Genomic DNA, 26,637 nt, shown 5'->3' on the forward strand with positions numbered 1-26,637 from the left:
GGTGTGAGAGATAATGAATATTATCTCCTAGGTATCAGCAAACAGATATCCAAGGTGATCAAATTAGGGCACTTCCACTGAAGAGATGTGAAGTGTACATTCAACTGAAGTGTCATCGTATTTGTGTGCCTTCTCAGTTATTGGGCAAGTTAAAGAGCATGATGAATGTTTGTAGTATAATGGTTTAAATCCTTTTGATTTCTTGCATGAAAGACATGTGGCATCATGTAGCACGTGCTTTGACATTGATTCTCAGGTGTATGAGTTGCTCCTCTGATTTTAGATCACATTTGTCCTCATCACTCGGCAGATGCACACTGATATTGACACGGTTTTATTTTAGTTTTAGCCATATGACAAATCATACCATGTTTGAAATTGTAAGGGTGTATTTCATGGAGTGTGTATTTCCTTTTCTCAGTGTATTTCTGTCATGTTCTGGTCCCCAGTCACAAAGTAGAAGCCATCAAAGCTTATGCTAATATAGGCCAGAGGACAGAGGTTAATGCTAACACTGCATGAATGTATGGATAACTTTGTCATATTTACATATGAGTTATTATGCATCCCTGTTGCTTTTCAGTGTCTTCTCAGAAACCACCAGCCTTGAAGGTAATGAAACTCTCATTTATATTGTGAGCTAGTAAATGTATAGTCAATGAAACATCCTTTACTTATTTATTACTTCATTTCAAATTCCATTCAGGCTACAAGTGACAAGAAAGACTCTGTTTTGAATATAGCCAGAGAAAAAAAGGATGGAGAAAAAACTAGGACAGGTAACTGTGAAAACAGATTTAATGTCCTGTTCAGTCGAGGTAGATAAGAAGTCTCTTCCCCAAATAAATCAGCGGGGGGCTTGGCGAAGCTGCACATTCTGATTCAGCAGGCCTGAAATTCTTCATTTCTACTAAGTTTTTGGGTGTGCTGATGCTGCTGGTCTGGAACATGATCTTCGCTCTAATATTATATGCTTCCCCACATTGAAATCGAGAAGAAGAAATATGGAGAGCAGTTGAAGACATAAGGGGCTCTGGGGAACAGTGTCATTTTGATTTAATTGTACAGCTTGTTTTCAGTAAAGGTGGAAGGAGAAAGAGAGGAAGTATAGATTTTACAGATACCGTATCTTACAGCTAAAAACAGACAGAAAACTGACTGTAATAACCCATAGACACTGTAGAAGGAGAACCAAGGAGACCCCTGATGTAGCAATTATTTTCCCAAGGAAGACGGATTGTGAGGCAGGAAGGCGGGAAATGAGGAAGTCATTTATATAATTTTGGGGTTACTCCTGAGGAAACCTGAGTGAACTCACTTCAGATGCATTTGGAATATTTTCATAAAAAATACTTCATTTTCACAGCTCCAGGAACTGCTGGAAGCAGGAAACAGTGCTAGAATTGGCATAAAAACACACTGACTCATTACTCCGCTTTGCGACTATTAGGCATCAGAGATACATGTTTTGTTGATTTTAGTTATAGAAATGACACAAACTTGAATATGAATACATTTACTTCCTTGTTCAAGGAGCTACCTCTTGGATACAATAGCTATTTCATGAAACTTCCTTGGAGAATAACATGATACTCCCAACAAGGCTATTTTAGAAACAAAAATTATGTTGAATTTTAATTAACACCTAAAATGGTCATTTTCAAGGAATATTGGAGTGATTTCTGAATGAAAAACTTATTAATATCTAATGCTTGGGGCAGTTTTACTTTGTAGAAGCATGTCAAAATTGATAATTCATGATATTTTTATTGAGGCCAATATATTATCCTTTCGTGCCATGACTGGATGAAGAAACTTTCGGAAGGCTAAACTAGTGGATACAAGAAACTTAGGCAAATTATTACACCACATGAGTGTGAGAGATAATGAATATTATCTACTAGGTATCAGCAAACAGATATCCAATGTGATCAATTTAGGACACTCCCACTGAAGAGATGTGAAGTGTACGTTCAACTGAAGTGTCATCATAATTGTGTGCCTTCTCAGTTATTGGGCAAGTTAAAGAGCATGATGAATGTTTGTAGTATAATAGTGTAAATCCTTTTGATTTCTTGCATGAAAGATATGTGGAATCATGTAGCACCTGCTTTGACATTGATTCTCACATATATGAGTTGCTTCTCTGATTTTAGATCACATTTGTCCTCATCACTCGGCATATCCACATTGATATTGAGATGTTTTTATTTTAGTTTTTGACATATGACAAATCATACCATCTTTGAATTTGCAAGGGTATATATCATGGAGCCTGTATTCCCTTTTCTCAGTGTATTTCTGTCATGTTCTAGTCCCCAGACACAAAGTAGAAGCTATCAAAGCCTACACTAATACAGGCAGGAGGACAGAAGTTGATGCTAACACTGCATGAATGTATGGATAACTTTATCATATTTACATATGAGTGATTATATATCCCTTTTGCTTTTCAGTGTCTTCTCAGAAATCACCAGCCTTGAAGGTAATGAAAGTCTCATTTATGTTGTGAACTAGTAAATGTATAGTCTATGAAACATACTTTATTTACTTATTATTTCATTTCAAATGCCTTTCAGGCTACAAGTGACGAGAAGGATTCTGTTTTGAATGTAGCCAGAGAAAAAAAAGATGGAGAAAAAACTAGGACAGGTAAGTGTGAAAACAGATTTAATGTCATGTTCAGTCGAGGTAGATAAGAAGTTCTCTTCCCCAAATAAATCAGCGGGGGGTTCGGCGAAGCTGCACATTCTGATTCAGCAGGCCTGAAATTCTTCATTTCAATAAGTTCTTGGGTGTGCTGATGCTGCTGGTCTGGAACATGATCTTCGCTGTAAGATTATACACTTCCCCACATTGAAATTGAGAAGAAGAAATATGGAGAGCAGTTGAAGACATAAGGGGCTCTGGGGAACAGTATCATTTTGCTTTAATTCTACAGCTTGTTTTCAGTAAACATGGAAGGAGAAAGAGAGGAAGTATAGATTTTACAGATGTCGCATCGTACTGTTACAAACAGACAGAAAACTGATTGTAATAACCCATAGACACTGTAGAAGGAGAACTAAGGAGACCCCTGATGTAGCAATTATTTTCTGAATGAAGATCAATTGTGAGGCAGGAAGGTGGGAAAAGAGGAAGTCATGTATATAATTTTGTGGTTTCTGCTGAGGAAACCTGAGTGAACTCACTTCAGATGCATTTGCAATATTTGAATAAGGAATATTTGATTTTGGCAGCTCCAGGAACTGCTGGTCACAGGAAAGAATGCTAAAATTGGCATAAAAGCACAAAGACTCATTACTCCTCTTTGTTACTATTAGGCATCAGAGATACATATTTTGCTGATTTTAGTTATAGAAATGAGATCAACTTGACAATGAATACATTGGCTTCCTTGTTGAAGGAGCTACCTCTTGGATACAAAAGCTGTTTCATGAAACTTCTTTAGAGAATAAAATGATACTCCCAACAAGGCTATTTTAGAAACAAAAATTATGTTGAATTTTAATTAACACCTAAAATGGTCATTTTCAACGAACATTGGAGTGATTTCTCAAAGAAAAACTTATTAATATCTAATGTTTGGGGCAGTTTTACTTCGTAGAAGCATGTCAAAATTGATAATTCATGATATTTTTATTGAGGCCAATATATTATCCTTTCATGCCGTGATTGGATGAAGAAACTTTTGGAAGGCTAAACTAGTGGATACAAGAAACTTAGGCAAATTATTACACCACATGGGTGTGAGAGATAATGAATATTTTCTACTAGGTATCAGCAAACAGATATCCAAGGTGATCAATTTAGGACACTCCCACTGAAGAGATGTGAAGCGTACATTCAACTGATGTGTCATCGTAATTGTGTGCCTTCTCAGTTATTGGGCAAGTTAAAGAGCATGATGAATGTTTGTAGTATAGTAGTGTAAATCCTTTTGATTTCTTGCATGAAAGACATGTGGAATCATGTAGCACCTGCTTTGACATTGATTCTCAGGTGTATGAGTTGCTCCTCTGATTTTACATCACTGTGTCCTCATCACTCGGCATATCCACATTGATATTGACACGGCTTTATTTTAGTTTTTGATATATTACAAATCATACCATGTTTGCAATTGTAAGGGTATATTTCATGGAGCCTGTATTCTCTTTTTTCAGTGTATTTCTGTCATTTTGTAGTTCCCAGACACAAAGTAGAAGCCATCAAGCCTACAGTTATACAGGCATGGGGACCGAGTTTGATGCTAACCCTGTGTGAATGTATGGATAACTTTATCATATTTACATATGAGTGATTATGTATCCCTTTTGCTTTTCAGTGTCTTCTCAGAAACCACCAGCCTTGAAGGTAATGAAAGTCTCATTTATATTGTGAACTCGTAAATGAATAGTCTATGAAACATAGTTTATTTATTTATTATTTCATTTCAAATTCCATTCAGGCTGCAGGTGACGACAAAGATTGTGTTTCGAATATAGCCAGAGAAATAAACGATAGAGAAAAATCTGGGACAGGTAATTTTGCAAGACACATTTAATGTCATGTTCAGTCCAGATAGATAGTACGTTCTCTTCCCCAAATTAATCAGCTGGGAGTCATTGAAGCTGCACATTCTGATTCAGCAGGCCTGAGATTCTTCATTTGTGACAAATAATTGGGTGACGCTGATGTTGCTCGTCTGGAACATGATCTTCACTGTAAGATTATACACTTCCCCAAATTGCAATTGGGAAGAAGAAATATGAAGAGCAGTTGAAGATATAAGGGACTCAGAGGAATAGCATAATTTTGCTTTAATTCTATAGCATGTTTTCACTAAGGGTGGAAGGAGAAAGAGATGAAGTATAGATTTTGGAGATGTCACATCATACTGCTGAAAAAGACAGAAAACTGATCCTAATAACCCATAGACACCGTAGAGTGAGAACTAAGGAGACCCCAGATGTAGCAGTTATATTCCCAAGGAAGATAGACTGTGAGGCAGGAAAGAGGGAAAAGATGAAGTTATTTACATAATTTGGGGGTTTCCTCTGAGGAAACCTGAGTGAACTCCCTTCAGATGCATTTGCAATATTTGCATAAAAAATATTGGACTTTGGCAGCTCCAGGAACCACTGGAAGCAGGAAACAAGGCTAGAATTGGAATAAACCACATTGACTCATTACTCCTCTTTGTTACTATTAGGCATCTCAGATACATGTTTTGTTGATTTTATTTAGAAAAAAGAGATAAACTTGAATATGAATACATTGGCTTCCTTGTTGAAGGAGCTAACTCTTGGATAAAAAGCTCTTTATAAAAACTTCTTTAGAGAGTAACATGATACTCCCAAGAAGACTATTTTAGAAGCAAAGATTATGTTGAATTCTTATTGACTCCTAAAATGATCATTTTCAATGAATATGGGAATGATTTCTGAATGTAAACCTTATTAATATCTAATGCTTGTAGCAGTTTTACTTTGTAGAAGTATGTCACAATTGATAATTTTTGATGTTTTTATGGAGGCTAATATGTTATCCTTTGGTGCCATGAGTGTATGAGGAAACTTTTGGAAGGCTAAACTAGTGGATAGAAGAAACTTAAGCAAATTATTACACCACAGAGGTGTGAGAAATAATGAATATTATCTGCTAGGTATCAGCAAACAGATATCCAAGCTGATAAATTTAGGTCTCTTCCACTGAAGAGACGTGCAGTGTACGTTCAACTGAAGTGTCATTTTAATCGTTTACCTTTTCAGTTATCGGGCAAGTTAAAGAGCATGATGAATGTTTGTAGTATAATGGTGTCTATCCTTCTGATTTATTGCATGAAAGACATGCGGGATCATCTACCACTTGCTTTGACATTGATTCTCCGGTGTATGAATTGATCATCTGATTTTAGGTCACATTTGTCCCCATCACTCGGCATATCCACATTGGTATTGACACTGTTTTATTTTAGTTCTAGACATATGACAAATCACACTATGTTTGAAATTGTAAGGGTATTTTCCATGAAGCCTGTATTCCTTTTCTTCAGTGTGTTTCTGTCTTGTTCCAGTCCCCAGACACAAAGTAGAAAACACCGCATATTCTCACTCATAGGTGGGAATTGAACAATGAGAACACATGGACATAGGAAGGGGAACATCACACTCGGGACTGTTGTGGGGTGGGGGGAGGGGGCAGGGATAGCATTGGGAGATATACCTAATGCTAGATGACGAGTTGGTGGGTGCAGCGCACCAGCATGGCACATGTATACATATGTAACTTACCTGCACATTGCGCACATGTACCATAAAACCTAAAGTATAATAATAATAATAATAAAAGAAAAAAAAAAAGAAAACATCAAAGCCTGCACTAATACAGGCAGGAGGATACAGCTTGATGCGAACACTTCATGAAGGTATGAATAACATTATCATATGTACACGAGTGATTAAGTATCCCTTTTGCTTTTCAGTGTCTTCTCAGAAACAAACAGCATTGAAGGTAATTAAACACTTATTTATATTTTGAACTATTAACTGTATAGTCTATGAAATATACTTTATTCATTGATTGTTTTGTTTCAAATTCCATTCAGGCTACAAGTGACAAGGAAGATTCTGTTTCGAATATAGCCACAGAAACAAATGATGCACAAATATCTGGGACAGGTAATTTTGCAAAACACATTTAATATGATGTTCAATCAAGATGGAAGAGAACTTCTCTTCACCAAATAAATCAGCGGGGGGTTCATCAAAGCTTCGTGTTCTGAATCAGTATTCCTGAGATTATTCATTTGTAATAAGTTCTCGGGTGTTCCTGATGCTTCTGGTCCTTGGCCATGATGTAAGTACTAAGATTATAGATGTCTGCACTTTGAAATTGGGAAAAAGAACCATCTGAGAGCAGTTCAACACATAACAGGCTCAGGGGACAGCATCATTTTGCTTTAATTCTACAGCATGTTTCCATCAAGAGGGGAAAGAGAAAGAGATGAAGTAATAGATATTAGAGACATCAGATCGTATTGTGATAAACAGAGGGAAAATGATCCTAATACCACAAAAACACTGTAGAATGAGAACTAACAAGATCACTGATGTAGCAATTATTTTCCTCAAGGAAGAGGGATTGTGAGTCAGGAAGGAAGAGAAAGAAGAAGTTATTTATGTAATTTGGGATTTCTGCTGAGGAAACCTCAGTGAACTCACTTCAATACATTTGGAACATTTGCATAAAAGAAGATTTGATTTTGGCTGCTCCAGGAACTACTGGAAGCAGGAAACTAGGCTAGAATTAGGATAAGTCACAGTGACTCATTATTCCTCTTTAGGAGTAATTTACTATTAGGCATCAGAGATACATGTTTTGTTGATTTTAGTTATAAAAATGAGATAAATGAATATGAATACATTGGCTTCATAGTTCAAGGAGCTAAGTCTTGGATAAAATAGCTATTGAATGAAACCTCTTTAGAGAATAGCATGATACTCCAAACAAGACTATTTTAGAAACAAAAATTATGTTGAATTCTAATTAACTCCTAAAGTGGTCCTTTCAATGAATATTTGATTGATTTCTGAATGTAAAACTTATTAATATCTAATGCTTGTAGCAGTTTTACTTTGTAGAAGTATGTCAACATTGGCAATTGATGATTTTTTTTTGAGGCTAATATATTATCCTTTGGTGCTGTGAGTGGATGAAGAAACTTTCAGAAGGCTAAACGAGTGGATAGAAGAAACGTAGGCAAATTATTACACCACATGGGTGTGAGAAATAATGAATATTATCTACTAGGTCAGCAAATAGTAATGAATATTATTGAGAATAATAATATATTTCTCATAATAATAATTTCCAATAATAATAATGAGAAATAATGAATATTATCTACTAGATCAGCAAACATAATCCAAGCTGATCAATTTAGGACATTTCCACTGAAGAGACGTGAAGTGTACATTCAACTGAGGTGTCATTGTAATTGCGTGCCTTCTCAGTTATTGGGCAAGTTAAAGAGCACGATGAATGTTTGTAGTATAATGGTGTAAATCCTTTTGATTTCTTGCATGAAATACATGTGGCATCATGTAGCACCTGCTTTGACATTGATTCTCAAGCATATGAGTTGCTCCTCTGATTTTAGATCACATTTGTCCTCATCACTCGGCATATCCCCATTGATATTGAGATGGTTTTATTTTAGTTTTAGACATATGACAAATCATGCCATGTTTGAAATTGTAAGTATATTTTGTGAAGCCTGTATTCACCTTTTTCAGTGTATTTCTGTCATATTCCAGTCCCCAGTCACAAAGTAGAAAACATCAAAGCCTATACTAATACAGGCAGGAAGATATACTTTGATGCCAACAGTGCATGAATGTATGGATAACTTTATCATATTTACATATGAGTGATTATGTATCCCTTTTGCTTTTCAGTGTCTTCTCAGAAACAACCAGCCTTGCAGGTAATTAAACTCTCATTTATGTTGTGGACTATTAACTGTGTGGTCTATGAAACGTAGTTTATGTATTGATTATTTTATTTCAAATTCCATTCAGGCTACAAGTGATAAGAAAGATTCTGTTTCGAATATAGCCACAGAAATAAAGGATGGACAACAATCTGGAACAGGTAATTTCACAAAACAGATTTAATGTCATGTTCAGTCCAGATAGAAAGGTACTTCTCTTCCCCAAATAAATCGGTGTGGGGCTCATCAAAACTGCACATTCTGATTCAGCAGGCCTGAGATTCTTCATTTTTAATAAGTTCTTGGGTGACGCTGATGCTGCTGGTCTTGGACATGATCTTCACAGTAAGATTATAGCCTTCCCCACATGGAAATTGGGAAGAAGAAACATGGAGAGCAGTTCAAGACATAAGGGGCTCAGCAGAACAGCATAATTTTGCTTTAATTCTACAGCATGTTTTCAATAAGGGTGGAAGGAGAAAGACATGAAGTATAGATTTTACAGACGTCACATCATACTGCTAGAAAAAGATGGAATAGTGATCCTAATAACTCGTAGACACTGTAGAATGAGAACTAAGGAGACCACTGATATAGCAATGATTTTTCCCAAGGAAGAGGGATTGTGAGGCAGGAAGGAGGGAAAAGAAGAAGTTATTTATGTAATTTTGGGGTTTCTGCTGAGGAAACCTGAGTGAACTCACTTCAGAGGCATTTAGCATATTTGCATAAAGAAGATTTGATTTTGGCAGCTGCTGGAACTACTGGGTGCAGGAGAGAATGCTAGAATTGGGATAAACTTCGTTTACTAATTACTCTTCTTTGTTACTGTTAGGTATCAGACTGACACATTTTGTTGATTGTAGTTATAGAAATTAGGTAAACTTGAATATGAATACATTGGCTTCATTGACCAAAGAGCTGAGTCTTGGATAAAATAGGTATTTAATGAATATTCTTTAGAGAATAGCATGATACTCCTAACAAAACTACTTTAGAAGCAAAAATAATGTTGATTTCATCAACTAACTCCTAAAATGGTAATTTTCAATGAATATTGGAGTGATTTCCAAATGTGAAAGCTTATTAATATCCAATACTTGTAGCAGTTTTATTTAGTAGAATTATGTCAAAATTGATCATTGATGATGCTTTTTATTGAGGTTATGTATTATACTTTGCTGCCATGAGTGGATGAAGAAATGTTCAAAAGGCTAAACTAGAGAACACAAGAAGCTTAGGCAAATTATTACAGCACATGGGTGTGAGAAATAATGAATTATTTACTTGGATTCAGGAAACATATATCCACATTGATCAATTTAGGTCCCTTCCACTTAAGAGACATAAAGTGTACGTTCAACTGAAGTGTCATTGTAATTGTGTACCTTCTCAGTTACTGGGCAAGTTAAAGAGCATGTTGAATGTTTGCAGTGTAATGGTCTAAATCATTTGGATATCTTGCATGAAAGTCATGCGTGTGCATGTACCACCTGCTTTGACATTGATTCCCGGGCAATTGGTTGCTTCTGTGATTTTAGACCACATTTGTCCTCATCACTCGGCATATCCTTATTGAAACTGACACTGTTTTATTTTAGTTTTAGTCATATGACAGATCATATTACATTTGAAATGCTTAGTGTGTAGTTCTTGAAACCTGTATTCCTGTTTTCTTCAGTGTATTTCTGTCATGTTTGCATCCCAAAACACAAAGTATAAAACATCAAAGCCTACACTAATAACTGCAGGCAGATGCAGCTTGATGCCAACACTGCATGAATGTTTGAATAACTTTATCGTATGTACATATGAGTGATTATGTATGTGTTTTGCTTTTCAGTGTCTTCTCAGAAAAAACCGGCCTGGAAGGTAATTAAACTCTCATATATATTTTGAACTATTAACTGTATAGTCTATGAATATATACTTTATGTATTGATTATTTTGTTTCAAATCCCTTTCAGGCTACAAGTGACAAGAAAGATTCTGTTTCGAATATAGCCACAGAAATAAAGGATGGACAAATATCTGGGACAGGTATTTTGGAATACACATTTAATGTAATGTTCAATCAAATAGAAGAGAAATTCACTTCCCCAAATAAATCAGCAGGGGGTTCATTGAAGCTTTACGTTTGGATTCAGCATGCCTGAGATTCTTCATCTGAAATAAGTTCCCGGGTGACCCTGATGCTGCTGGTCCTTGGCCATGATCTGAGTAGTAAGATTACAGACTTCTCTACATTGAAATTGGGAAGAAGAACCATTGGAGAGCAGTTCAACACATACCAGCCTCAGGGGACAGCATCATTTTGCTTTAATTCTACAGCATGTTTCCATCAAGAGGGGAAGGAGAAAGAGATGAAGTAATAGATATTATAGGCGTCAGATCATATTGTTATAAACAGAGGGAAAAGTGTTCCCAATGCCTCAAAAACAGCATAGAATGAGAATGAACAAGATCACTGAAGTAGCAATTATTTTCCTCAAGGAAGAGGGATTGTGAGGCAGGAAGGAGAGAAAAGAAGAAGTTATTTATGTAATTTTGGGGTTTTTGTTGAAGAAACCTGAGTGAACTCACTTCAGATAAATTTGGAATATTTGCATAAAAGAACACTTAATTTTGGCTTCTCCAAGAACTACTGGAAGCAGGAAACAATGCTAGAATTGGGATAAAGCACACTGACTCATTACTCCTCTTTGCTACTATTAGGCATCAGAGATACATGTTTTGTTGATTTTAGTTATAAAAATGAGATCAACTTGAATATGAATACATTGGCTTCGTTGTTCAAGGAGCTAACTCTTGGGTAAAATAGCTATTGAAGGAAACTTCTTTAGAGAATAGCATGATACTCCCAACAAGACTATTTTAGAAACAAAAAGTATGTGGAATTCTAATTAACTCCTAAAGTGGTCATTTTCAATGAATATTGGAGGGATTTCTGAATGTAAAACTTATTAATATCTAATGCTTGTAGCAGTTTTACTTTGTAGAAGTATGTCAAAATTGATAATTGATGATATTTTTATTGAGGCTAATATATTATCCTTTGGTGCCATGAGTGGATGAAGAAACTTTCAGAAGCCTAAACAAGTGGGTACAGGAAAATTAGGCAAATTATTACACCACATGGGTGTGAGGAATAATGAATATTATCTACTCGGTTTCAGCAAACAGATATCCAAGGTGATCAATTTAGGACACTCCCACTGAAGAGATGTGAAGTGTACATTCAACTGAAGTGTCATTGTAATTGTGTACCTTCTCTGTTATCGGGCAATTTAAAGAGCATGATGAACGTTTGTAGTATAATGGTGTAAATCCTTTTGATTTCTTGCATGAAAGACATGTGGGATCAAGTACCACCTACTTTGACATTGATTCTCAGGTGTATGAGTTGATCCTCTGATTTTAGATCACACTTGTCCTCATTACTCAGCATATCCTCATTGATATTGACAGTGTTTTATTTTAGTTTTTGACATATGACAAATTATACCATGTTTGAAATTTTAAGTATATTTTTCATGAAGCCTGTATTACTTTTTTTCAGTGTATTTCTGTCATGTTGCAATCCCCAGACACAAAGTAGAAAACATCAAATCCTACACTAGTACAGGCAGGAGTATACAGCTTGATGGTAACACTGCATGAATGTATGGATAACTTTATCACATTTACATATGATGGATTATATATTTCTTTTACTTTTCAGTGTCTCATCAGAAACAATCAGCCTGGAAGGTAGTTACTCTTTCATTTATATTTTGAATTATTTATTGCATAGCCTATGAAATATATATTATGTATTGACTATTTTGTTTCTCTTTCCATTCAGGTTATATTTAAAAAGAAAGTTTCTCTTTTGAATATTGCCACAAGAATAATGGGTGGTTGGAAATCTGGAACAGGTAATTTGGCAATACACGTTTAATGTCATGTGCACTCAAGACAGAAGAGAACATCCAACCCCTGAATAGATCAGTGGGGTGTCATTGAAAATGCACTTTCTGATTCAGCAGGCCTGAGATTCTGCATTTCTAGTAAGTTCTCAGGTGGTGCTGATGCTGCTGGTCCTTGGCCATGATCTTAGTAACAAGCTTATAGACTTCCCTACATTGAATTTGGATAGAAGAACCATTGGAAAACAGTTCAAGACATACGAGGATCGGGGGACAGCATAATTTTGCTCTTATTTCAGAGCATGTTTCTATGGAGAGGGGAAGGAGAAAGAGAAGAAGTAACAGAAATTATAGATGTCAGATAGTACTGCTAAAACCAGAGGGAGGAAGTTGTCATAATAACCCATAAACACTGGAGAATGAGGAGCAAGGTGACCACTGATGTAGTAATTATTTTCATCAAGAAATAGGGATTGCAAGGCAAGAAAGAGCGAAGGAAGAAGTTATTTAGGTAATTTTGGGGTTTCTGCTGAGGAAACCTGAGTGAACTCACTTCAGGTGCATTTAGAATGTTTGCATACCAGAAGATCTGATTTCTGGCTGCTCCAATGACTACTGGAATCAGGAAGGAGTGCTAGAATTGGGATAAACCACAGTGCCTCATTATTCCTGTTTATTAGTATCAGACATCAGACATATATTTTTTATTAGTTATTCAAATGAGTTGAAATTTAATATGAATATATTAGTTTTTTTCCAAAATGCTGGCTGTTTTGTTAAAATAGCTATTTAATGAAAATTCTTTATAGTAAAGTGATATTCCAGAGCAGACTAATTTTACAGACAAAAATAATGTTGAATGCATTAATTGAATCCTAAAATGGTTATTTTCAATAAATATTGGACTGATTTCCAAATGTATAAGTTTATTAATATTTAATGCCTGGAGCCATTCCATTTTGTATAAATATGTATAATTTATTATACTTTTTGATGGGGTTTATATATTATACCTTCTTGCCATTAGTGGATGAAGAAACTTTCTGAAGGCTAAATTAGAGGATATAAGAAATGTAGGCAGATTATTACACCACATGGGCATGATAAATAATGAATATTAACTACTAGGATTCACCAAACATATATCCAAGCAGATCAATTCAGGACACTTACACTGAAGAGATGTGAAGTGTATGTTCAACTGTAGTGTCATTGTAATTGTGTACCTTCTCAGTTATCAGACAAGTTAAAGAGCATGATGAATATTTGCATTATAATGGTATAAATCCTTCTGATGTCTTGCATGAAAGTCATGCAGTTGCAGTTAGCACCAGCTTTTACACTTATTTCTAGGGTTATGACTTGCTTCTCTGATTTTAGATCACGTTTCTCCTTGTTAATGAGCATATCCACATTGATATTAACACTTCTTTTTAGCAATAGATGTGGTGCATCATCTCACTTTTTAACTTGTAACTATATGTTTTTTGAAGCCTGTATTCCTATTTTCTTCATTGCATTTCTATCATGTTACTGTCCCAAAGAAACAAACTAGAAAAACATGAAACCCTACACTAATACAGGCAAGAGTATTCCGTTTGATGCTAACACTCCATGAATGTATGGTTGGCCTTGCCATATTTACATATGATTGATTATATATTTCTCTTGCTTGTTAGAGTATCCTGAGAATCTGCCCACATTGAAGGTAATTACTCTTACACTTATATTTTTAATTATTAACTGCATATCCCATACCAATATACATCGTGTGCTAATCACTTTGTTTTAAAACCCATTCAGGCTACAATTGAAAATAAAGATTCTGTTCTGAATACAGCCACCAAAATGAAGGATGTACAAACATCCACACCAGGTAAACTTTGCATTGTAGATTTAACTCTGGAAAGAAGTACATTAATCTATTTGTAATGCTCATAGTCTTTCTATTCTCAATTATTTCACTTTTTATATTTTATTTCAGGATTTCATCTAAATAATGCAGCTGTTATCATTTTTATTTATGTTTTCAAAAATGAGATTTACATGCATAAGGAAAATATATTTTTAAAACATAAGGTTTTTTTTGTTTTTATTTTATTTTTTTGAGACAGAGCTTTGCTCTTGTTGCCCAGGCTGGAGTGCAATGGCTCAATTGTAGCTCACCGCAACTTCCACCTTCCTGGTTCAAGCAATTCTCCTGCCTCAGCCTCCCGAGTAGCTGGGATTACAGTCATGCACCACCATGCCTGGCTAATTTTGTATTTTTAGTAGAGACAGTGTTTCTCCATGTTGGTCAGGCTGGTCTTGAGCTCTCAACCTCAGGTGATCCTCCCGCCTTGCCCTCCCAAAGTGCTGGGATTACAGGTGTGAACCACCATGCCTGGCCTAAAAATATAAGGTTTTATTCAGATGTTTCTGCTTTTACCTTTTGATACTCTGAAGTTTCCAATTTGGAATTTCAATAGTTTTTAGCGATTTAAAGAGATCAATTTTGATACTGTAAAATATTTGTTTTGCTTTAAAAGTCAATTCAAATTATGGCTTTTAGCTAATGAAATGTTTTATTTTGTAACATATTTGTTTTGTTTTAACTGTTATTGGTTCTGGTCAATTTTGTTGTACTTATTATATTAAGCCCATCGGATGTACTGATTAGCACACTGTGTGTCTGTGTGTGAGTTACTTTATTTTTTTGTTTTTAATTTTAATGAGTAAATTGTGGGTGTTTATGTTTATGGAGTAAATGAGATATTTTGATACAGGCATACAATGTGTAATAATGACATCATGGTTAATGGGTTATCCATCACCTCAAGCATTAACCATTTCTTTGTGCTGTCTTTTAATTTGTACTTCCTCAGTAATGCTAAAATGTACAACAAGTTATTGCTGACTGTAGTCATGTTTTTATGCTATAAAATGCTAAATTTTATTCATTGTTTCTAACTATAGTTTGTACTTATTAAGCATCCTCATTTCCTACCACCCCCACACCCTTCCTAGACTGTGGTAATTGTGATTTTTCTCTTCATCTCCATCAGCTCTATTTTTTAAATTTCTCATACCAACAAAGGACTGACAATATGTGAAGCCTTCCTTTCTTTGCCTGGATTATTTTACTTGACATAATGTCCTCTTGTTCCATCCATGTCATTGCAAATGAGAGGATCTTATTCTTTCATATGGCTGAGCAGTATATGTATCACATTTTTAGAACCCATTTGTGTTGATGTACATTTAGGTTGATTCCAAATTATGACTATTGTGAAAAGTGCTGAAATAAACATGCCAGGGCAGATTTCTCTTTTATAATATTGATTTTCTTGCTTTTGAGTAGTTACCTAGCAATGGGATTGCTGGATCATGTGGGTAGTTGTATTTTTAATTTTTTGAGGACTCTATACTGTTCTCCATAGTGACTGTACTAATTCACAATGCCACCAATGGTGTACGAGGGTTCTGCTTTCTCCACATCCTCATCAGCATTTCTTAATGCCTGCCATTTGGATAAAAGCCATTTTAACTGAGGTGAGAAGATACCTCATTGTAGCTTTGATTTGCATTTCTGTGATGATCAGTGACATCGAGCACCTTTCTGTATACCTGTTTGCCATCTGATAGCAGTTTGAAACATAACAGTGTCATTTTGCTACTATCTCTGAGCATGTTTCTAGCCAGAGGGAAAGGAACACAAATTTAGGAAATAGAAATTATACATGTAAGGTACTACTGCTAAATTAAGAGGCTTTCCTCTTTATTTGTGCTGGGAATAATTTATGAGAGCTATATAGAAGTGTTGATATTAGTTAATCAAATGAAATTTATTTGAACTAAGAAACTTTGACTGATTTTACTAAGAAACCTACTTTTTAAATAAGATCACAGTTCCATGAAAGTGCCTTAGAGATTAGCATGGTATATAAAATCAAACTAATTTTAGAAACAAAAAGTTATAGCATTCATTCTTTGAATAACAAAACCAAAATAATCAGTGAACATTGCACTGATTTTGAAGTATAAAATGTTATTAATAAGTCTGTGGAAATTTAATTTTTTCATTGACAATTATTTACACATTGAAAGCTTATTATACACTTTTTTTTTTTTGAGGTGGAGTCTTGCTGTGTCTCCCAGCCTGGAGTGCAATGGCACAATCTCGGCTCACTGCAACCTCCACCTCCCGGGTTAAAGCGATTCTCCTGCCTCAGCCTCCTGAGTAGCTGGGATTACAGGCACATGACACCATGCCCGGCTAATTTTTGTATTTTGAGTAGAGATTGGGTTTCACCATGTTAATCAGGCTGGTCTTGACCTCCTGACCATGTGATCCACCCACTTCAGCCTCCCAAAGTGCTGTGATTACAGGCATGAGCCACCACACCCAGCCTATACACTATTTTTGATGTGGTTTATATATCTTCTTGCATGAGTGGATTCAGAAACTTCTTGACAGGGCCAAACTGCAGGATACAAGCAATGTAGACATAGCAGTAGCCTACCTAGAAATGAAAAAAATGAATAGTTTTATTAATTTTTATTCTACAACTGTCTATCTAAGCTGATTAATTTTAAACAGTTTCTCTGATGAGAAATAAATTATATATTTATTGGAAGTGTCCTCACAACTTTGTACTTCCTAAATAACAGGAAAAATAGTTGTACATGATAAATGCTTGTAGTATAATGGCATAATTGAATCTGATGTATTGCATTAAAGATAGGCCATAGCATCCTCCCGTCAGCTTTGACACTTACTCTCTCAGGATCATGATTTGCTATTCTTTATAAGGATCATTTTTTCTCATTATCAGTCAACATGTTTACATTGGACTAGATACACTCTTGTATTTTAGTTATAGTTAGTTGAGACATAATCTCACTTTTGAAACCTTAACTACATATGTTACAAAACCTGTATTAAATAAAACCATTTATCTGAGGAAAGATAGCCAGAATCAAGAAAGACTTCACATAGCTGTCTGAGTCTTGAATTATGAAAGAAATTTGTCGCAATAGTTGAGGAAAATATTTTAGATATAAAGAAGAGACTGCACATCGATGAAAGTGTAAACAGTAGCAGTCATTTTGGAAATGATTAATAATGAACAGCAGGCTCAATGTGCTGTTATAAAGGTACTATTGTGAAGTAAAGAACAGTGTGCTGTTACTTTTTCTGTTTCTATTGGATTTTTACATTTTGTTTTATTTCTGATGGTTTTATTCATTGATGTTGGGTGGATGAATTTGTGAGTGAATCTTTGACCATGTTCGCATGGCTTGAACCTGGTGACACCTAGTGCCTCCCCAAGTGGTTTGCTGAAGTTTTGGAGGATTAAAAGCATTTCTTAAAGAAGTAAATATTATACTAAAGATTAAGCTTCATTTAAACACTTTTATTTTGTGGTATTAGAAAGACTATGGCTTTTTTTTTTTTTTTTTTGAGACAGAGTCTCGCTCTACCTCCCAGGCTGGAGGTGCAGTGGTGCGATCTCAGCTCACTGCAACCTCCGCCTCCCGGGTTCACACCATTCTCCTGCCTCAGCCTCCTGACTAGCTGGGACTACAGGCGCCCGCCACCACACCCAGCTAATTTTTTGTATTTTTTTAATACAGACAGGGTTTCACCTTGTTAGCAGGATGGTCTCGATCTCCTGACCTCGTGATCTGCCCGCCTCGGCCTCCCAAAGTGCTGGGATTACAGGCATGAGCCACCGCGCCTGGCTAACCATGGCTTTTATCTAACTGTTCTGTGTAGCTCATTTTAACTAAATATATAATTTTTTTTAGCAGAACAAGACTTTGAAATGGCATCAGAGGGAGAGCAAAAGAGGCTTGAAGAATATGAAAATAACCAGCCACAGGTATGTAAAAATTTAAAATCAAATTTCTGGTTTAATCTTGTTTTCCTTGCTTTGGTAATACAGCATATTTGAAATGAATTTACCTTTGGATTAGCCTTTTAGTATCAGTTGATTATAATTTAATATTTCATTTTAAAAACATTTAACTAGTTATAAAACTTAAAATAGTGTTGGAATCTATAGCAATTTATATCTAATCTTTACTCTTGGAATTGAGTTAAAAAGTTCCTGATATTGTTTGCACTTCTATTTTTATAACTTCCTATTATAATAAAGAAGGTAACATCAAATATTGAATTACAATTTTAAGCAATAGAAATTATGAACAATTTAACAGTGATGACCACCTTATTGGATTCAGTTTAAAGGAGTAATTATTGCTAGTGGTTCAAACTTTGCAGTTTTTTTATTGCCAGTCACTAATACCAAGGTTAAGAATTTATTTTCCCTTTTGATCTCTGACTTCAGTTTCTATGTTCAGGGAGAGAATGGGTCATAAAATCAACCCAACTGGCCATCAAGAGAATTATACCTTCAGAACTGCACCTTTGGTATTAGCGTACAAACAATAACTGCCTAATGTATTTCAATATAGAAAATCTATAAATATTGTTAAATTTATTAAATCCACTGTCATTAGTAGACCTTAGAACTTAAGCCTATAATCTATATAAATATATAACACTGTCAATCATATTACAATATGTAATTTGCATTAAAATGTAAGAATTTGCTTTTCTTACTGACTGGTGTTGATTTTAGCTCCTAATAATTTAAAATTTGCCTTATCATTAGTTAGTAATATTTGGAAAAAGCACTCAAGTGTACACTGCACATATAGTGATAAAATCTTTTAAAGTGACAGTTCCTTTATAGTACCACAAGTCCTCCTAATTCATTTTTGGGAAATTTAACACATAATGAATTAGTCAAGTTTAGTCCAAACAAACAGTGACAAATTAAAGTTTCATGGTTTATGTTTTCACTGATATTAGGCTAATGCAAATTATTTTTCACTTCTTGGTTACAATCCAGTGATTTGAGCATAGGTAAATATAGATTAAGAAGTTTGATATTAAACTTTAATTATTTTTTAATTTTTATCATTTTACACTTGATTATTTAAAGATAAAGTTATTTTTAAAACATGTACTCTGACAGAAAAGACATCTGAGAAACAAAACTAGCAAATTTATCTTCCACTTTTGCATGTGCAAAAATTGTCTCAACAACTAGTAGTGAAAAAGTGTTGTGATAGAAAAGACCTCTTTATATATGCAGGACTTACTTGTGCACAAAAGTATGAGAGAATGTGGATCAAACAAGACAAATTAGGGTAAAAAAACTTTAAAATTCATCACAAATAAAGCAGAGTTTTGGTGAAATTTGTGAAAATTACAAAACTGCTTGCATTGAGGAACAGCAACTACATAATAACTCTACAGGAAGAACAAACTTAAGTAAATACCCTCTAATTTGACAAATGATTCACCTGATTAGGAAAGTGATGCATCTGGCATGTCTGTCTCTGCAGTAGTCTAGATATTTCCTGAACAAAAATAACCCAGTCTCAAAAATGCCTTTCTATCTCATTCATACTCTGGGTCCCCAGAATATGCTTGCCAGTCACCTTCGGAGCTTTATTTAAATAGAAATAAAGTAGACTGTGAAAATGACAACAAACCAGATACTGAACATGTTTTTAACTCAGACAAGGAAAATTTTTATAATGATACAGAAAGTACAAAAGCAAGAAACCCAGGAGTAGTTATGGTTGAAATAAAAGAAGACAAACAGGTTGTTAGGCAAATGACAAAAAACCAAAACACCACGAATTGGAAATTAAACATTGGACACATGCCTCAATTTAGTGATTCAAAAAGCCTTTTAGATATGTGGCTTACCTGCTCCAAAGAAATGAAGCATGTGATTTAAAAAAAACAAAGATTATGGTGTTTCTGTTGTTACAAACACAACAGTACAAAACCAGTACAGAATGTGTTCCAGAAGCCGTTATATGACAACTGTAGTGCAAATAAGTATGAAAGCATAAAACTTGAATTAGAAAATGTGCATTATTCTCCACCACATGGTGACAGAACATCAGCAGTATGTCTAGAAGTGGAATTAAGTGATCTATGCTAAGATTTAAGAATGAGGTAAGCATATTACAAGTAAAGTAGAGTTCCTGGCTTTGGAGAAATTTCAACTTCAAAAAGACTTAGAGGGCCACTTGCTGCTACTCTGGTTTTTCTCTTCACCAATTATTTGATCCATTTGAATTTTTTACTTATGAAAATCTCGTGTAAAATGGGGTTATCTAAATACATAATTGTATGTATAAATAGACTGTTTTTGCAATTAAAATAATTCAAGCTCAGGAAGACATTCTCTTAATTTTTGTTCCTTAATTAACCCAAGTCTCTCTGTCAGTTTTCTAAATGGCATAGGAACTGAGAAACTAATTTATCCATAGACCATGTGGTCCTCTGAACTAGAGTCAACATAAAGGAAATTGCTTAAAACAAAAGTACAGAGCAAGTACCTGTGTTTGTGCTCATATAAATAGATGGGCAATTCCCACTCTGTACATTTAGTATATGCTATAAATATTTCGGGGACATTTTGAAACAGTGTTATTTATTTTGTAGGTGAAAAACCAAATACATTCTAGGGATGACCTGGATGACATAATTCAGTCATCTCAAATAGTCTCAGAGGATGATGACTCACTTTGCTGTAATTGTAAGAAAGTCATATTACTCATTGATCAACATGAAAAGAAGTGTAAAGGTAGGACCAATGCATAAATATAAGACTTTTAAAAAATCCTATAGCAATGTATGCACACATTGCTTAGCACTGTACCATAGAGTAGTGATATGTTACAAGAATGTTCATCTCAGAAATATGTCTTATGTTAAAATAGAATGAAAACAACTGTATCTTGTACCTTCTCAGCCAAAGAGCTATGATCATTTCACTGTACTTTTCTCAGTTTGAATGGCACACCCAATGTGTTTGTTTACTCTGCTTCTCTTCTATGCCATTACCCATTTACCCATGGTCAGGTTACCATTTCCTCCCACCTGAAATACTGTGATAACCTTCTAACTGTCTTTCCTACTATTCCATCTTCCAAAACCATGGCCTGTTCTGCAATCATAATTATATAGTTGTAAAAAATCACACCTGATCATGTTGCTTGCTTGCTGAAAACCGAGCTGCCATTTATTGCTGTAAGGTATGGATCTCAGTTCTCGAGCTTTATACTGCATCATTGCATACCCTTCTCTGTGCTACAGCCAGTGCCTTAGGTGTTTTGCTCCTACAATCAGTAGCTTTAGTGTGGTATAATTGATATGCGACAAAGTGCACACACATAAAATGTACCATTTGATAAGTTTTAACAGATGTATACACATGTGAAACTATTACCATCATCGAGATAGTCAACATACATCCATCACCCACTAATGTCTCCTCATGGCCCTTTATATTCCTGTTTTTAAAAGCTGCTAAATGGTTTTCCAAAATATTTGTACTATTTTCTATTCTCATCAGCAGTAAATGACCATTCCAGTTGCTATGTTGTCACACTATGGCTGTACTTATTTTTTTTTAATTTTAGTCATTCTGATGGGTGTATTATGTATATTATTATGGGTTTAATGTACACGATCCTAATGACTAAAATGTTGAGCATCTTTCCATGTGTTTATTTGCCATCTGTACATCTTCTTTGTTGAACTGTCTTTTCAAATCTTTTGCCATTTAAAAAAGTAGGTTGATGTTTTCTTACTTGTTGAGTTTTAATAATTCTGTATGTATTTGGATACTATTACTTTTTAGCTACTTTTTTACAAGGGTATTTTTGCCAGTTTTTGGTTGACTTTTACTTGCTTTGTGGTATCTTTTGAAGAGCAGAAGATTTTAATCATAATGAAGTCCAATTTAATTGTTGAATTACAGATCTTGCATTTTGTGTCATATGTAAAAAATGTTTGCCTAGCACAATGTCACAAAGATTTTTCCTATGTTTGTTCTAGAAATTTTATAGATTTGGAGCTTCCATTTAAATCTCTGCTCCATTTTGAGTTTCCTTTTGTTTATGGAGTGAGGTGAGGTATGGATTCAAGTTCACTTTTTGGATATGGATAGCCAATTGTTCCAACACCACATGTTGAAAAGGCTATCCTTTCTCTACTGCATTGCCATCCTGCCTTTGTCAGTCGTAAGCTGGTTGCATATGTGTTATCTATTTCTGGACTGTCTATTGAATTTTATTAATTTGCAGATGCTACTCAAATTGTGGGAAACCCAGTGTTTGAGTCAAAAGCAATTTAATACTTCAGTAAACCCACTGTAAAGTCAATAAGGCAAACCACCTTAAGTTGGGGATTGTCTGTATTTGACTTTCTTTACACAGGTTGAGCATTGTTAATTTAAATATCCCAAATCTGAAATGCTCTGAAACCCCAGACTTTTGGGTTGCCAACATAGACACCACAGTGGAAAAATTCTACATCCGACCTCATGTATACAAACATTGTTTCATGCCCCAAATTATTAAAAGTATTGTTTAAAATTACCTTCAGTCTTTGTGTATAAGGTAAATATGAAAAATAAATGTATTTTGTGTTTAGACTTGGGTCCTATCCCCAAGATATCTCATCACGTAGATGCAAATATTCCAAAATCCAAAATCTGAAAAACTTCTAGTCTGAAGCATTTTGAATAAGGGATACTCAGCCCGTACCTATGGCACACTGTTTTGGTTACTATTGATTTATAGTAATTCTTGAAATGAATCCTCCAATTTTGTTCTTTGTTCTGTTTTGACTATGCTAGATCCTTTGCATTTTCACACGAACTTTAGAATCAGCTTATCAATAAAATAAAGACTGTTTGCTTGTTGGAAATTAAGTTGGGATTGTGTCATATTTATAGATTAATTTGGGGAGAATTGACATCTTACCAATAGGGAATCTACTCCTCAATAAAGTGTATGTCTGCTTTTATAGAGGTAATATTTAATTTTCTCAGTAGTATTTTGTAGTTTTTAGTTTATAGGTCTTTTCATATTTTATCAGATTTATCTGTATTTCATTTTTGATGAAGTTGTAAATGATAGTTTAATTAGTGTAGATGTATTTGACTTTCTTTATACAGGTTGAGCATTGCTAATCCAAATATACATTTTTATAAAACTATAGAAAATCATAGTTTTAAAATTTTCCTTTGATTGTTTATTGCTAGCATATAGAAATACAGTTAATTTTTCTATATTGAATTTGTATCATTCAATCTTGTTAAACTCACTTATTAGTTCTGGCACATTGTTGGTAGATTTCATCAGATTTTCTTCATAGACCAAAGGTTGTTAAACCTTTCTGTCTCGAACTACCCTCTTACTAAGGATAGTGAATATTTTAGACTTGTGGCAAAAGGGTCTCTTCTGCAGCTGATAAACTCTGCCATTTTAGTATGAGAGCAGCCATAGATCATCCATAAATTAATGAACACAGCTGTGTTCCAATAAAAGCTTATCAGACAAGAAGCTGGCCCACAGGTTGGGGTTTACCCATGCCTATTGTATGGTCATGGTTGTGTATAAAGACAATTTTATTTCTTTTTTTAAACTTGGATGCCTCTTATTTCTTTTTCTTGCCTGACTGCATTAACTAGAATCTTCAGAACAATGCTACAAACAAGTAGTGAAAGCGGACATTCCCATGTTCTTCCTCATCTTATGGGAAATGCATTCAGTTTTTCACTATGATGCACGTTAGCTGTAGATTCATCATAGACATTGTTTATCATGCTGAAGAACTTCTCTTGGATTCTTATGTTGCTGAGAGTGTTTCTTCTTTGAAACATCAGGAGTAAATTTTATCAGATGCCTGTATCTGTTGGGATGATCCTATGGGTCTTCTCTTTTAGTGTGTTTTATGGTAAATAATGATGATGTTTCAATGTTAAGCCAACCATCTATTTCTGGAATAAACCCCATTTGTTTATGATGTATTACCTTTCTATTACACTGTTGGATACAATTTACTAAAGTCTCATTTAGAATTTATTATAAAGACTTTTATTTTTTAGACCAGTTTTATGTTCCTGTCAAAATTGAGAGGGAGGTTCAGATATTTTTTTGTATACCCCCAAACCAATACATGTTTAGCCTCCTTCATTACCAGTATCCTTCACCATAGTCGTAGTTGCTATGGTAGATGAGCCTAAATTGACACATCACAATCACCCAAAGCCCATAATTTGCATTGGGGTTCACTCTTGGTACTGTACATGTATGGATTTGGACAAATGTACAATGATGTGTATCCATGTTATATAAATTATTTTGACTTCCCTAAAAATCCTCTGTGCTCTGCCTATGTATCTTTTCCTGCTGTCTCTTACCCTTTGGCACCCTTTTACTTTATCCATAGTTTTGCCTTTTCCTGATCATATAGTTGGAATCATACAGCAAGTAGCCTTTTCAGATTAGCTTATGTCACTTGGTAATATGCATTTAAGGTTCCTTCACATATTTTCATGAATTGATTGCTCATTTCTTTATGTGTAGAGTGATATTCCACTGTATGGCTGTGTAACCACAGTTTATTCACTCCACTGTGGGAGGATGTCTTCATTGCATCACAAATTGGTTGAATTTTTACATTCGTGCTCATGAGGGCATTTTCTTGTTGGTAATATTTTCTGGTTTTGGTTCAGGGTAAAGCTAACATTACAGACTGAGTTGAGATATACTCCTTGTTTCTGTTTCTTTTGGGAGAGTTTATGTATAATTGTATTATTTTCTTCCAGGAATGTTTTGTAGAATTCACCAGCATAGCCAGCTGGGTCTGGAGTTTTCTTTTAGGAAGGTTTTTAACTATAACTTAACTTTCTTTTATAGATATAGGGCAATTGACATTATCTATTGCTTCTTGATTGAGATTTGCTAATTTTCATTTTTAAAGGAATTTGTTAATTTTATCTAAGTTGTCATGTTTACTTACATAGAAATTATAATATCTTGTTATATTTTTAGTATCTGCAGAATCTATAATGATGTCACATTGTTTATTTCTGAAATTCGTAATTTGTATTGTTTCTTTTATTCTGAGCAGCCTGGCTAAATGGAGCTTTATCACATTTATCGATCTCCTCAAGTTGTTTTGTGTTGTTGATTTTTTTCTATTGTTTCTTCTGGAACCAACAGTATAACAAAATACCATAGACTGGTTCAAACAACGGAAGTTGATTTCTCGCAGTTGTGGGTTCAGCAAAGTCCAAGATCCAGATGCTGTTGTGTTTGGTGTATGGTTAGGGAACACGTCCTAGTTCATGAATGAATTCTTTTTCTCTGCACCTTCACTTGGCAGAAGGGGTGAAGGAGATCTGGGGTCTGTTGTATAAGAGCACTAAGCACTAATCCCATTCATGAGGGCTTGGCTCTCATGACCAACTACCTGTAAAAATGCCGCCTCCTAGTACAGTCACATCTGTGATTGGCTTTCAGCATATAAATTTTGGGGAAGACAAACATTCAGACCACAGCAGATGTTTATTATTTCCTTTCCTCTGCTTGCTCTGGGTTTAATTCACTCTTCTTTTTTCTAGTTGCTTAAGGTAGAAGTCAAAGGCAATGATCTAAGATTCTTCTAATGTAGACATTCAGCAGTGCTAAAAATTTGTATTCAAGTACAGCTGTAGCTGCATTCCACAAATTCTGGTTGACAAATTTTTATTCAGTTCAGAATATTTTCTATTTTCTATTTCTATTTTCATCACCTGTTTGACCCAGGGTTATTTAGATGTGTGTTAGTTAGTTTCCAAATATTTGAGTATTTCCCAGAGTTATTTTTGTTATTGGTCTTTAATCTGATTGATTTGTGGTCAGGGCACATACTTTGTATGACTTAAATCCTTCTGACTCAATCCTTTAATTGAGAGTTGTTGTATGGCCTAAAATATGGTCTGGTCTGTTTTGGTAAGTGGTCCGTGGGTATTTGAAAAGCATAGTGTTGCTCACGTCTATTCTCGCTGATTTTCTGCCTTCTTGTTCTATCACTTATTGAGTAAAGGGTATTGAAACCTCAGATTACTTGGAAATTGTCTGTTTCTTTTTGTAGTTCTATCCACTTTGGTCTCATATATTGTGAGGCTGGTTTGTTATTAGGGGCATAAAGACTTAGGATTGTTATGTTTTGTTGATTAACTGAACCTTTTACTATTGTGACATGACCTTTGTTATTTATTGCTGGAATTTTTTTTTTTTTTTTTTTTTTGCTATGAAATCTACTTTGGTATTAATATAGCCACTCCTGCTCAGCTGCCTTTGGCAACTGTTAGCATGTATCTTTTTCCATCCTTACAACCAATT

The 26,637-nt window shown here is 34.7% G+C and overlaps 1 protein-coding gene across 1 annotated transcript in view; it reads left to right on the forward strand.

Annotated features, from left to right (window-relative positions):
- ANKRD36C (ankyrin repeat domain 36C) overlaps positions 1–26,637 on the forward strand; it is a 162,792-nt gene that overhangs the window by 109,940 nt on the left and 26,215 nt on the right. The window contains exons 60-77 of the mRNA XM_063649065.1: positions 584–612; positions 707–779; positions 2,457–2,485; positions 2,580–2,652; positions 4,328–4,356; positions 4,451–4,523; positions 6,467–6,495; positions 6,590–6,662; positions 8,442–8,470; positions 8,565–8,637; positions 10,320–10,348; positions 10,444–10,516; positions 12,198–12,226; positions 12,321–12,393; positions 14,064–14,092; positions 14,188–14,260; positions 18,175–18,248; positions 20,900–21,041. Of these exons, the coding sequence (XP_063505135.1) occupies positions 584–612; positions 707–779; positions 2,457–2,485; positions 2,580–2,652; positions 4,328–4,356; positions 4,451–4,523; positions 6,467–6,495; positions 6,590–6,662; positions 8,442–8,470; positions 8,565–8,637; positions 10,320–10,348; positions 10,444–10,516; positions 12,198–12,226; positions 12,321–12,393; positions 14,064–14,092; positions 14,188–14,260; positions 18,175–18,248; positions 20,900–21,041 (1,032 nt within the window). The remainder of the gene's footprint in view (positions 1–583; positions 613–706; positions 780–2,456; positions 2,486–2,579; positions 2,653–4,327; positions 4,357–4,450; positions 4,524–6,466; positions 6,496–6,589; positions 6,663–8,441; positions 8,471–8,564; positions 8,638–10,319; positions 10,349–10,443; positions 10,517–12,197; positions 12,227–12,320; positions 12,394–14,063; positions 14,093–14,187; positions 14,261–18,174; positions 18,249–20,899; positions 21,042–26,637) is intronic.

This window comes from Pongo pygmaeus, chromosome 12 (genome assembly GCF_028885625.2).
Source record: "Pongo pygmaeus isolate AG05252 chromosome 12, NHGRI_mPonPyg2-v2.0_pri, whole genome shotgun sequence".
Lineage (NCBI taxonomy): Eukaryota > Metazoa > Chordata > Mammalia > Primates > Hominidae > Pongo > Pongo pygmaeus.